This window comes from Sander lucioperca, chromosome 12 (assembly GCF_008315115.2).
Source record: "Sander lucioperca isolate FBNREF2018 chromosome 12, SLUC_FBN_1.2, whole genome shotgun sequence".
Lineage (NCBI taxonomy): Eukaryota > Metazoa > Chordata > Actinopteri > Perciformes > Percidae > Sander > Sander lucioperca.
The window spans coordinates 26,640,216-26,653,078 of NC_050184.1; the positions used below are offsets into that span (position 1 = coordinate 26,640,216).

Below are 12,863 nucleotides of genomic sequence, written 5' to 3' on the forward strand. Positions count from 1 at the left end.
TAGCTTTTTGCACTGATTTTTGTTGTGTGTTTTGTTTATCTAGGAGGCTTCCACGAGGACTGGCGCAGGTCTCGTCCTCTGGTGCTTACATACATCAGGCCTGGAGGTCCAGCTGACAGGTGAGGGCATGGATAAATGAGTTAGTGTTTGTGTGGTACTATTTATGTGGCTTATAGGCATTGTATGTCTTGATCATGCATGAATGAGCCTATTCAAATTATTGTATGTGTGCACATGCGTGTTTCTATATCTATTTAGATGTATAAACTAATGGATATGTGTCTTACTAATTGCCTTATCTTTGTCCCCAATTAAAATAGTTATCCATTAACCATGTGGAATTAGATTATTTAGACTTATGCTTTTAAATCCGCAATATGTTTATGTGCACATTATTTCTTTTGCATCAGTCTACGCTCGGGCCGGTGTATGAAATTGTGGCTGTGACACATATAGAGTATGTTATCTTCAAAGCAGAAAGGGCACTGCTCATCCTGAGGCTAATGCAACATTGCACTTTTCCCCATGAAAACCAAAACACTGGAGCAAACATAATTCATCATCAAAGACTTTATGGCCATTTATCTCATTTATCCTTCATCTTACCTGGGAGGGAACACTCATGTGGAACTGTTTAATGATTTACTGTGACTGGTGCTTTAGTGCTTGTATGAGCATCTTGTGCTGGCCGCCTGTGTTTTATTTTTTTTTTCTCTTTCTCCTCCTGTGTTTATCCAGAGAGGGCACTTTGAAGGCCGGAGACCGAGTATTGAGCGTAGACGGGATGCCTTTAAACCGAGAGAAGCACGCTGACGCTTTGACCATGCTGATGCAGAGCGGCCAGGAAGCTCTCTTCCTGATTGAGTATGACGTCTCCGTCATGGGTGAGTACACAGACACACAGGGAATATGTGGAGGCTTGGTAGGGCAGTGTTGCTCTGAGGGTAAATAATGTGGCCGTTTAGCTGCATGGATGTGAGTGAGTGTGGGTCCTGGAGACGCCACCAGGGGAGTCTGACTGGCCCAAGAGCACACTTCGACAAGGAAAGGGTAGATGGGTAATATTCAGTGTTTTGTTATAGTGTGGGGATCTCTCTCCACTCCTGAATCATGGCAGGTTGAAACTCAATATAAAAAAAGTGTATTGCTTTTCTGTATCAGAGCCATTACAGTAAGTAAATTGTTGATGGAATATAGTACAGTAAACATATCAGTATCAGCACATTTAACAATACATTTTTTATGATTTTATGATTTTCTTCAGTTAATTTTGACTGATTTGATTTTTTGATTTGATTTTGGGCCAAAAAGTAGAAAAATATGCCACTGAAGACAGGAACTCACTACAGATTATAACCTCCATTTGGTCATAGCGATTAATTCTCCATAAGATCACAAACTCTGCTCTTTGCAAAATAGGGCATGTCACCAAGGACATTTGACACACATTATCTCTCTGTATGTGGGTGTTTGGGATCTAGACCTCCTGCCACCACACTGAACCAGTCAGAGGGTTCACAATTATAAGAAACATTTTATAACTGATATCTGGAGAAAAAAAAGAATTTATTTTCAGTTTAAGCTGTTAAAGTTTTTCTCAATTGTGTAACACTGTTGCAACTCTCAAAAAATGGAAGTACAGTAAGAGCAAATGTCTCAGTACAACAAATGCATGTAAATTAGGGACCATTTAGAAATAAAAATGTTTTCTCCTTCTATATTTTCTCTCACTGTTTAATATTTTGACATGGTCTTTTCCATTGCCGGTTAAGATTGTAAAAAGATGCATCTACTAATCTTGTAGGCCGCTCTCATATCTGTGTGAATAATCTGTTTCAGAAGCAGTGCAGCAAGCCTCGGGCCCTCTGCTGGTGGAGATAGTGAAAGGTCCCTCCGCCAGCCTCGGGATCAGCCTCACTACAACAATATACAGGAGCAAACAAGTTATTATTATTGACAAGATAAAGGCAGCCAGCGTGGTGGAAAGGTGAAACCAACCTTTTACACTATACTGCCCCACAGACACTTTCCTATTAAACCAAAGCTTTTCTCAATTACACACTATCTGCCACACTGTCTCACTCTCTCAGATGTGGAGCGCTGCATGCCGGTGACGTCCTTCTGTCTATAGATGGGACCAGCACAGAGCACTGTTCTCTGATGGAGGCCACGCAGCTACTTGCTAATACTTGTGATGTTGTGAAACTGGAAATTCTCCCAGCCAGTCAGAGCAGACTTCCTGTCAGGCCGCAAGACACAGGTATGTCCTGGAGGTGACACAAAAAATAAAACTCTACTACAAAAGAATAAGACATCAGACATCACATTAAGATTAAAGAAGTCAGAAAAACATATTTTTGTGTAGCAAAACGTTTTGTTCATTCCTCTCCCATTAATCATCTCATGACCCCTCAGATTTATCGTTTGAAGTAGTTCTGTGCAGACATGGGGAGAATATAACTGCTCTTCTCTCAGCTATTCTATCTACAGCTGTCAAGAGCCAGGTTCCCATGTATTGTAAGTCAGCCTGTGTGTGTGTGTGTGTGTGTGTGTGTGTGTGTGTGTGTGTGTGTGTGTGTGTGTGTGTGTGTGTGTGTGTGTGTGTGTGTGTGTGTGTGTGTGTGTGTGAGAGTGAGTGGCCGGCAGCGATCATGTTCTGCAGACTTATTTCTGGGTCAGCAGCTGCAGGGGCTCCTTAACATGTGAGCATGGGAAGAATCATACACTATGACAAAGGAAATACGATGTAGTTAAGTCTTCTCTGGCGGTCGCTGAATTCTTTCTTCAGCAATATTTCTTTGTCATTTGTTTAGTTTTTGTCTGGTCCAGCCTGCTGCACTTCACTTTTATTTGCCAAACTTCCATCTTTCTTTTATCCTTATTTACTGATTTATTTTTGATCAGTGTCTTACATTTTTTTAGGGTTAAATCCTCTGAAGAAGGAATACACATTAATACTTTCCAAGACTGCTCAGTGAAATATTTGAACTGCATTGGCTCCTGTGGACCACTGGACTGAATTCAAAGTGCAGCACGTGTATCACTTCTCAACGAAATGACAGGCATGCTTCTTGTCTTCTGACATTTCTATTTAATAAGTATTCACTTCTTGAAAAAGGCACCATGACGTTATGGTAAAACGATATTTTCACAGCTTCTTTTCCCCCCAGGATAAGGCATGATTATAAGATGCAATTTGTCTAATCTCCTCCGGGGATTTAATAAGACTGATACGGCCACTAAGAGATTAGGAGTTAATGTTTCTTTCTACCAGCCTCAATCGAAAACACCATATCTTGGAGAGCTTCCCCTAGGTGAGCTTAACATAAGCTGTCAGAGCCAAAGCTTCACAGGTTTGATTGAGTCAGATAGAAACTTGTTCTCCGAAAAGGGCTGTGGGTTCTCCTGCTTGTATTCTGATTACATAGCCAACACAGTTGGATTTAACCAGGTTCCCTGAACATGAAAAACATCCCAGGCGCTACAGCAGTCATCCATGTTTCTAGCAAATCCCCCATCCATGTGGGCAAATTGTTAGAGATTATACCCTTGCAAATGAAGCAGCCTGGATTACTGTCACATGTAACACTCTGTGACAATTTTAGTTGCATGAATATGTAAAGGAACATTAATTATCGAGGTGTGTGTCATACAGGAGGTCAGTTGTTTCCCTTTGAATGCTTCACAGATACTGTGTGACTGAATGCACTCTGTTTGACATGAGGGGATAAGATGCCTTTCAGAATTAACAATCCGTGCTCTCCATTTCGTTCAAAGCGGGAAAAGTCAACAGAATTGCTAAATGAAAACCACATGAATATAAATCACATACGATTAAGTTAAAACACATTTAGACCAAACTGTCTGCCAATCAGGTGCAGAAACAGACACCCTGCATCATCAACAATCAAGTTTTCAGGTGTGCTCAATCAAGGTCAAGCCACATGCCTCCTAACAGCCAGTATCCCTTCCTGCTGAACACAACAACATTATGACCAGCGGTCAACTTACTCAGGCTCTTTTTGCACCATCTGGCTCTTTTGAAAATTAAATTATAAAAATGATCTCCAGTTTGCACTTAGCTTTTTGGAAGCTTGCTAGTAAAAGTAAGATATTTTTATTTTTAGTCCACCACTTCCCATTCAGCCAGTTGAGCTCTGTGTGTCTAACTGATTTGTCAGATGCTCGTCAAAATACATTAAACCACAGGATTTAATCTAGTGTACCATGACGACAACATTAAATATCAATTACTCTGCTCCAAATTATCCTCCAGGCACTGTGTGGTGTGTTACAAATGTAGACATGGGAATGAAAGTGGGATTTCATGGGTAGAATTTAGAAATGTGCACAACAGAGGAGTGGAGCTGGTTCAGGCTTCTCAAATGGATGTGTTTGCCTCCGTATTGCTGCAGTTAAAGTGCAGAAGAGCAACCATCATCACTGGGACCAAAGCAGCAACTACTGCCACCCCCCACATGCCAGCCACGGCAAGACATGGAGTAGCCCAAGCCACCCACACAACCAGCAGGACCACTGCAAATGTAAGTTATCAATTGTGACAGCACTGCTGCTGGCAAGACACCATAGCAGGAGGCTTTGCTTCAGCACTTTTTCTTCAATCTTTTCCAAGAGGTTTACTCCAACACTGTTACCACAGTTCGTTATTTTGGTGCATGTTCCCACGATGAGCGTGTGCTGCAGCTGTGGACATGAATACAATGTCATGGTGATGTGGTTTTATCTAACTGTACCAGCCTTTTGATATGTGTAGTGCTATGTCTCCTTTCAGCTCTGGTGAGTGGTGGCTTCTCCCCTTCCTCCACAGCCACCTCAGGCTTTAGCAGCCAGGGAAGCAACACGCTGCCCTGTCCCATCCCTTCGATAGCTCCCACCAGCCCCCGCAGCTTGACGGGCAAGAGGAGGAACAGGAAGAAGGACCATAAGAGCTCACGTATGACCATCCGCCTGCCTCTTCCTTTTTTCTTTTTAGTTTTACCACACTAAAGGGTTGGTTCAACCAAATTAACCAAATTAATTGTATTATTTTGTCCATCCCATTTATATCAATGAGAGTATAGGCTAAATAACAAACGCCTCTCTGTATGTGTTGTGTGACTGCATTACTTTTAGCTCGATGCACCTAATAATAAACTGGCAACTGACTGTATGTCAATAAGATTTCTGCCTCCAACTTCATATAATGAAAGTCAAAGGGATTTGTCTGTGATGTTCACAGCATTGAACATGTCTCTCCAGACATCTCTGTAATTCAAACACCTTTTTATTACTTTTTTGGCAGTTTGATATGAAGGGTTTATTTGCAAAAACAGATATCCATTTTTATTTATTTTCCTAAATCATGATTTTCCTTTTGCACTGCAGGGACTATCAATCAAACTGGTGTTGGTTCATTCATTCTAAGAATGGCCTTCATCTGGCTTTGCAAACATTCAGACTTGTAGGTGTATATAGGCTATATATCTAATGGTCACATCAATAAACTAAAAAGAAAAGAGATAAATGAAGATAATCCACAGACTTCACCATCACTGTCAGAATCAACAGTTTTTATAGAGACTATTTGTTCAGTAAAAAAGAAGTTCTCTGTGACATTTGTGAATCATTGATCACTTAACCCCTTGTGTCCAATATTTTGGTTTATGACAAAATAACCTGCAGAACTATTTCCCTTAGCCTCAGCTGTACTTTGTGTTGCATGGAAATTAGCAAATGTTGCTATGCTAACACTTAAATTGGATGGTAACATGGTAAACACTATGGTAAACATTATACCTGCTAAACATCAGCATGGTCAATATTATTATATTATATATATATATATATATATATATATATATATATATATATATATATATATATACGGCTTTGCTGTTTTTTGGTTGTTTATTGTAATTTAGGTGAACTGACCCTTTAAACATGTTTTGCAGCGCTTTTAAAACACCTTTCCCTCCTGTTTCACCCCCTCACTGTGTGAACAGTTTTGACTGACGTAAACATGACAGACGTAAACTGTAAAAGTGACTAATTCCCTCTCCGTTGTCTCTGTGGGTGCATGTCTCATCCCCTTACCCTCCTCCATGTTTTGTCTCCCATAATCCCTCTCTTGCTCCATTTATCTGCCACTTCTACACTTATATCTTTCTCTGATGTGTTCCCTCCCTCCCCCCCTGTCCCTCAGTTTCTCTGGCGTCCAGTTCTGTCGGCCCAGGGGGGCAGGTTTTTCATGTGGAAACAAGCGAGGTCATCCTGAGGGGTGATCCACTCACAGGTTTTGGGATCCAGCTGCAGGGCGGTATCTTTGCCACAGAAACCCTGTCTGCTCCCCCAGTCATCCGCTTTATTGAGCCCGACAGCCCAGCTGAGAGGTAACACACTGAGACACCTCACGAGTAAACAAATATCATGTACTGAGTCACCTTGAACTAGATGGCCCCAGTGCTAATCATTCAGTCACAATGTGAAAAAAAGTCTAATTTTAACCTTTTGTCCCAATGAGTATTTCAGCTCAAGGCAGGCACATTAGAGCTGCATTTGTCTAATGTTGTGGTTCCCAAATTTGGGGTCCTGCCCTACATTAGGGGTAACAATATAATTAAAATCAGAAAAAACATCTGCTACGTAAAGTTATGCTTATTCTTTTCAGACATTCATCTAATCTTGACTTAGCAACAACAGCAGTGTGGCTCTACTGTATATATGGCAATGTTGGTCTGTCTGGTTAACCATGAGGTTAAAATTTCAGGTTTTGAGTAAAATGCCTCAAGAACTATTGGATGGATTGTCATGAAATTTGGTTCACACATTTGTAAACCCCCTCAGGATGAATTGTGAAAAAGATTTTCATTTGTCCACTAGTTTAGGACCAAATCACATCAAAACTAATGACGTTCCATCAGCAGCTGTACTTGTGTGTTTAGTGCTAATTAGCAAATGTTAAAACTAAGATACCTGCAAAACGTCAGCATGTTACAGTGGCATGCTGACATTAGCATTTAGCTCAAAGCACAACTGTGCTTGTTTTTCTTCGTCTTTTTAAAAAAACATTCAAATAAGACATGGGGGAAAAAAGTCTTTTGTTGAAATGGTCACAACGACACATAACTGGTAAAAAATGTGTTGTAAGTAGACATTGCTTTGTTTTAAGGGGTCAGTCACAAGCCAATGAAGCTTTAGTGCTTGTCAGCCCTTGGCATAGTAACAGTTTATTTCCTTAGTGAGGGAGGTCATATAGCCCAAAATGCCACAAGGTCAACAGATGTTCTCAGTAATTTATGACAGTTATTTTAGTCTTGAATGTGCTGCGAGGAGTAGTCATGTCCAGTAGTAGATTTATCACACATTATACATGAGGCATTGGTGCACCCAGTGTTTTTTTTAAAAAAACGCCCTATATTGATCTGTATGTAGTATTGATCAAGACTGCATGTTGCAGTCTAATTAAAACACAACTCTGATCAGGCCAGTGTGTTGTATCTGTCCTTGTCTTGCAAGATTAATGATAGTGTCTGTGCCGGCACTGCAGGGCCGCGTCCCCTGGGTCTTGTAACACGATTAGTCCAGCAGCAGTTGGACAGGAGTGACAGGAGTACAGCATCCGACTGTGATGTTGGTGTCTAAGCCTCCACACAAGGTTAATGAGCAGCGGTAGTTAGTGAATTAATATCAGATGACAGTGCTTCAGTGTTTGCAATTAGGAGCCTGATTAAATGTGTGATATGTGGGATCTTTTTTCTGTATGAGTGCTTGCTTTGCAGAGGTGATTTTCCAAGTTCAAGTAAGGTCAATGTTCAGTGTGTTTATGTCGAGCCTAGAGGCCATATCATTTCATAGATGGCATTTTAAACATTCAGCCTATGTGACATGAATGTGTCACTCTTTAGAATCCTTTCACTGAAAGCAGAAATACAAAGCCTTGCTGACACTAGTGTGGGCATAGCCAGAGCATTAGTGGATTAATAAATTAGTTAATCAACTAATTTTAATCTTAAATCATTTACGAAGCAAAAAATGACCAACATTTGGTGCCTCCAGCGACTTAAATGTGAGAAGTTGATGCATTTTTTTTGGGCTGTCAAACCCAAATTTTTTAATCGCATGTTTTATCACATGATTCAAATTCTATTATTTTGCATTTCAGAACTGTTTTTAAGTACATATTAACAATGGAAAGCAATTCTTACCAGTGTATCTTGATTGGGAATCAAATGAATGCAAAGAAAGTGACTTTATGAGCTTGATTTTAAGATTTGTATTTGTTTATTATTTATTTATTTACTGTAAACAAAAGAAAAATGTGTAAATCTAGTCACACATTTGAATCTAGAGTCAATGCGCAGTAACTCCTAAATAATTTTGATTACTCACTGACATCCAGTGATCACCTTGCATCACTTTGCAGCAGTTCCAGTTTGGCTGCTTTCTCCGTGTCGTACAGGCTGTGTATGTGTGAAACTACTGTCCCCCTCGACGGCAATGTATAAGACGGGTCAGAACATGCTAACCGTAGTCTTTAAGACCCAAGTCTTCTACGATGCTGACAGGTCTGCAGTTAGTTGCCACCCATTTTGCAAGAGTGGTAGTAATTTTTTTTGGATTCCCAGTTGGCAAGTAACACTCTCCAAAATAGTGCTTTGCCTGCTTAATGCTGACAGCCCTAATTTTTTTTCAATTCAATTATAATTTAATATCTTTACGTTTTTGAACTGTTGGTTGGACATAACAAGGAAGCACTTTAGGTTAGTTATACCTGCTTATATGTTTACTTAAACTTACTGTGTGTGTGTGTGTGTGTGTGTGTGTGTGTGTGTGTGTGTGTGTGTGTGTGTGTGTGTGTGTGTGTGTGTGTGTGTGTGTGTGTGTGTGTGTGTGTGTGTGTGTGTGTGTGTGTGTGTGTGTCAGAACTTTCTTTATGCCGACAGGTGATTCTTTAATTTTGTCCACTATATATACAGTGAGGAAAATAAGTATTTGAACACCCTGCTATTTTGCAAGTTCTCCCACTTAGAAATCATAGAGGGGTCTGAAATTGTCATCGTAGGTGCATGTCCACTGTGAGAGACATAATCTAAAAAAAAAAATCCAGAAATCACAATGTATGATTTTTTAACTATTTATTTGTATGATACAGCTGCAAATAAGTATTTGAACACCTGAGAAAATCAATGTTAATATTTGGTACAGTAGCCTTTGTTTGCAATTACAGAGGTCAAACGTTTCCTGTAGTTTTTCACCAGGTTTGCACGCACTGCAGGAGGGATTTTGGCCCACTCCTCCACACAGATCTTCTCTAGATCAGTCAGGTTTCTGGGCTGTCGCTGAAAAACACGGAGTTTGAGCTCCCTCCAAAGATTCTCTATTGGGTTTAGGTCTGGAGACTGGCTAGGCCACGCCAGAACCTTGATATGCTTCTTACAGAGCCACTCCTTGGTTATCCTGGCTGTGTGCTTCGGGTCATTGTCATGTTGGAAGACCCTGCCTCGACCCATCTTCAATGCTCTAACTGAGGGAAGGAGGTTGTTCCCCAAAATCTTGCAATACATGGCCCCGGTCATCCTCTCCTTAATACAGTGCAGTCGCCCTGTCCCATGTGCAGAAAAACACCCCCAAAGCATGATGCTACCACCCCCATGCTTCATAGTAGGGATGGTGTTCTTGGGATGGTACTCATCATTCTTCTTCCTCCAAACACGGTTAGTGGAATTATGACCAAAAAGTTCTATTTTGGTCTCATCTGACCACATGACTTTCTCCCATGACTCCTCTGGATCATCCAAATGGTCATTGGCAAACTTAAGACGGGCCTTGACATGTGCTGGTTTAAGCAGGGGAACCTTCCATGCCATGCATGATTTCAAACCATGACCCATGGTCCCAGCTCTTTTCAGGTCATTGACCAGCTCCTCCCATGTAGTTCTGGGCTGATTTCTCACCTTTCTTAAGATCATTGAGACCCCACGAGGTGAGATCTTGCATGGAGCCCCAGTCCGAGGGAGATTGACAGTCATGTTTAGCTTCTTCCATTTTCTAATGATTGCTCCAACAGTGGACCTTTTTTCACCAAGCTGCTTGGCAATTTCCCCGTAGCCCTTTCCAGCCTTGTGGAGGTGTACAATTTTGTCTCTAGTGTCTTTGGACAGCTCTTTGGTCTTGGCCATGTTAGTAGTTGGATTCTTACTGATTGTATGGGGTGGACAGGTGTCTTTATGCAGCTAACGTCCTCAAACAGGTGCATCTAATTTAGGATAATAAATGGAGTGGAGGTGGGCATTTTAAAGGCAGACTAACAGGTCTTTGAGGGTCAGAATTCTAGCTGATAGACAGGTGTTCAAATACTTATTTGCAGCTGTATCATACAAATAAATAGTTAAAAAATCATATTGTGATTTCTGGATTTTTTTTTTTTTGATTATGTCTCTCACAGTGGACATGCACCTACGATGACAATTTGAGACCCCTCCATGATTTCTAAGTGGGAGAACTTGCAAAATAGCAGGGCTTATGTATTAGAAGAAATGTATGTAACTGAGTGTATATGTATGTAATTTGTTCTCAGGTCTCTTTTGTAAAAGAGATCTTGACCTCAGTGAGACCTCCTGAATGATAAAGCTTAACGAACTAAGTTGAAAACATTACCTTGGGCTCTGTGAAATTGTGAGGGTAATTTTTCACTTTTTGATTGGGTAAAAGATCAACCTACAGTATTAATCAATAATTTGAATATAATCGCTAGTTGCACCCCTAGTTAAAATGTGATCAAGTAGTAGTAGTTATTTAAGGGGAGACACTACAGATGAATAGGGCATCAATTGTAACTAGTAGATATCACCATGAAACTTCCCCAGTTGATTACTTACATTAAGACAATAATTGCTTGTATAACAATTTTTCTAAAATGTTGTTTAATTATGCAAATGAGGCTTTGTCCTATTAAATATGTGCTAATTTGCATACATTTCCAAAACCGAAAACTGAATATTGGATGAAGCCAGGTTCAAAATTCTTCTTTCATTCTGTTGACATATTAGTCAAATGTTTTTACAAATGGAATTTCTTTTTATCACTCAATAAATCAAAAAATACTGTGAACAGCCATAAAAAAGTCTGCGGATTGAGATATCTACAGACGCAAATAAACAAAGTGTAGTAAAATAAACACCTTGACGTGTATTTTGGTTGTTTTCTTTCCACTAGTCTGAAAGAAGACAGGTAATGGAAGCAAAATAGCCCAACATAAAATTGACCAGTGCATGAAAAAACAATGTTTTTGCCTGTAGTGTCTTGCCTTAAGATTATTTTAATAATTCTGTTACATTTACACCCAATATACATTTCTTCTAAACATTTATATTTACTTTTTTTTTTATTACTATATTAACTGTTGAGAGGGGGAAATATCAGTCTTTCACAGGAGCTTTATTTCCACTATAAGGCTTCTTTGTGTGTTTCTTCTGTGTGAAGGTGTGGGCTGCTGCAGGTTGGGGACAGACTGTTGTCCATTAATGGGATCCCAACTGAAGATAGCACTTTGGAGGAAGCCCATCAGCTGCTCAGAGACTCTGCTCTGGCCAATAAGGTCACAGTGGAGATTGAGTTTGACGTTGCAGGTATCCTATTGTGAAGATAAATTCTTATATTGTGAGATCTCTGAGTATATTTGTGCTTTCTTACTTACATGTATCTTCACTTTAAATTCCAATTAGAGTCAGTGGTTCCCAGCAGTGGCACCTTCCACGTTAAACTACCCAAGAGGAGAGGAGTGGAGCTGGGCATCACCATCAGTGGTGAGTTTGTTAGTGTGTTGTAGATAAACAACAGGGGGCAGTGTAGCTTAATAATACTCCGCAGACCGGCACACCGTTAATCTCTTTTGAATCCATGTTCTGTGTTCCATAAAACTCAGGCTTGCAAAACCACAAGGGTAAATACCTCATTACCGACGAATAATACAGGCCTGTACCAGCTTCATCATTACTCTTTGTCCTCTGAATAAACAGAAACAGGAAGCAGAGTATGTTCAGTGCAACAAAAAGAAAAGGAAGTTGAGTGATTTCAAAATGGGGTTATCCTCATATCATACATCCTAAAATAAAAATCACTTTAATGTTTCTTCTGTTTTACCAGCAAGTAAGAAACCTGGCAAGCCCCTCATCATCTCTGACATCAGAAAGGGAAGCATAGCACACAGGTATGTCCCATCATCACACACAGCTCATAATATTACTGCTGAACATTGTATTGCTCTCGCAGCACTAAGTCCTATCATCTTTTCATGAACAAAATACAATTGTTTTGAGAATCCACTGTGTAAAACGAGCTTAATTGGATTGAGCTATCAAAACTGGATCAGTAGGGCAGAGCAGCTACATTCAGAAGGGCTCAATGTTGATAAGGTTGAGGGTGAGGTTACAGTGACCCCCGAGGATCCCACAGAGACACTAACGCTAATAGGATTCTCATACTGAGTCAGGAGGAGCAGCTTGCTGGTCCCAGGTGAAAGTTGTGATCCTCTTGCTTTTGTGTCCGGTAGAACAGGCACTCTGGAGCCTGGAGACCGGCTACTGGCCATCGACAGTGTGCGTCTGGAGAACTGCACCATGGAGGACGCCATGCATGTCCTGCAGCAGGCCGAGGACATGGTCAAACTCCGAATCCAGAAAGATGAGGACAACATTGGTACATTAATCCCTTAAAACACCTAACATGCATTCTGTATAAAAGCAGTGGTGGAAAGTAACAAAGCACATTTACTAATTTACTTAAGTACAATGTTTAGTTACTTAATTTGAGTATTTCAATTTGATGCAACTTTATACTTTAACTCTATTACAGTAAAATTTAGA

General features: G+C 40.3%; 1 protein-coding gene across 7 annotated transcripts in view; it reads left to right on the forward strand.

Moving 5' to 3' along the window:
- The window catches only part of LOC116062029 (glutamate receptor-interacting protein 2-like), a 31,876-nt gene that overhangs the window by 9,097 nt on the left and 9,916 nt on the right, over nt 1–12,863 (forward strand). For all 7 annotated transcript variants that reach the window (XM_031316476.2, XM_031316472.2, XM_031316473.2 and 4 more), the window contains exons 6-16: nt 44–119; nt 739–884; nt 1,840–1,987; nt 2,091–2,260; nt 4,416–4,544; nt 4,793–4,954; nt 6,203–6,389; nt 11,482–11,627; nt 11,724–11,804; nt 12,145–12,208; nt 12,551–12,696. In XM_031316476.2, the coding sequence (XP_031172336.1) occupies nt 44–119; nt 739–884; nt 1,840–1,987; nt 2,091–2,260; nt 4,416–4,544; nt 4,793–4,954; nt 6,203–6,389; nt 11,482–11,627; nt 11,724–11,804; nt 12,145–12,208; nt 12,551–12,696 (1,455 nt within the window). The remainder of the gene's footprint in view (nt 1–43; nt 120–738; nt 885–1,839; nt 1,988–2,090; nt 2,261–4,415; nt 4,545–4,792; nt 4,955–6,202; nt 6,390–11,481; nt 11,628–11,723; nt 11,805–12,144; nt 12,209–12,550; nt 12,697–12,863) is intronic.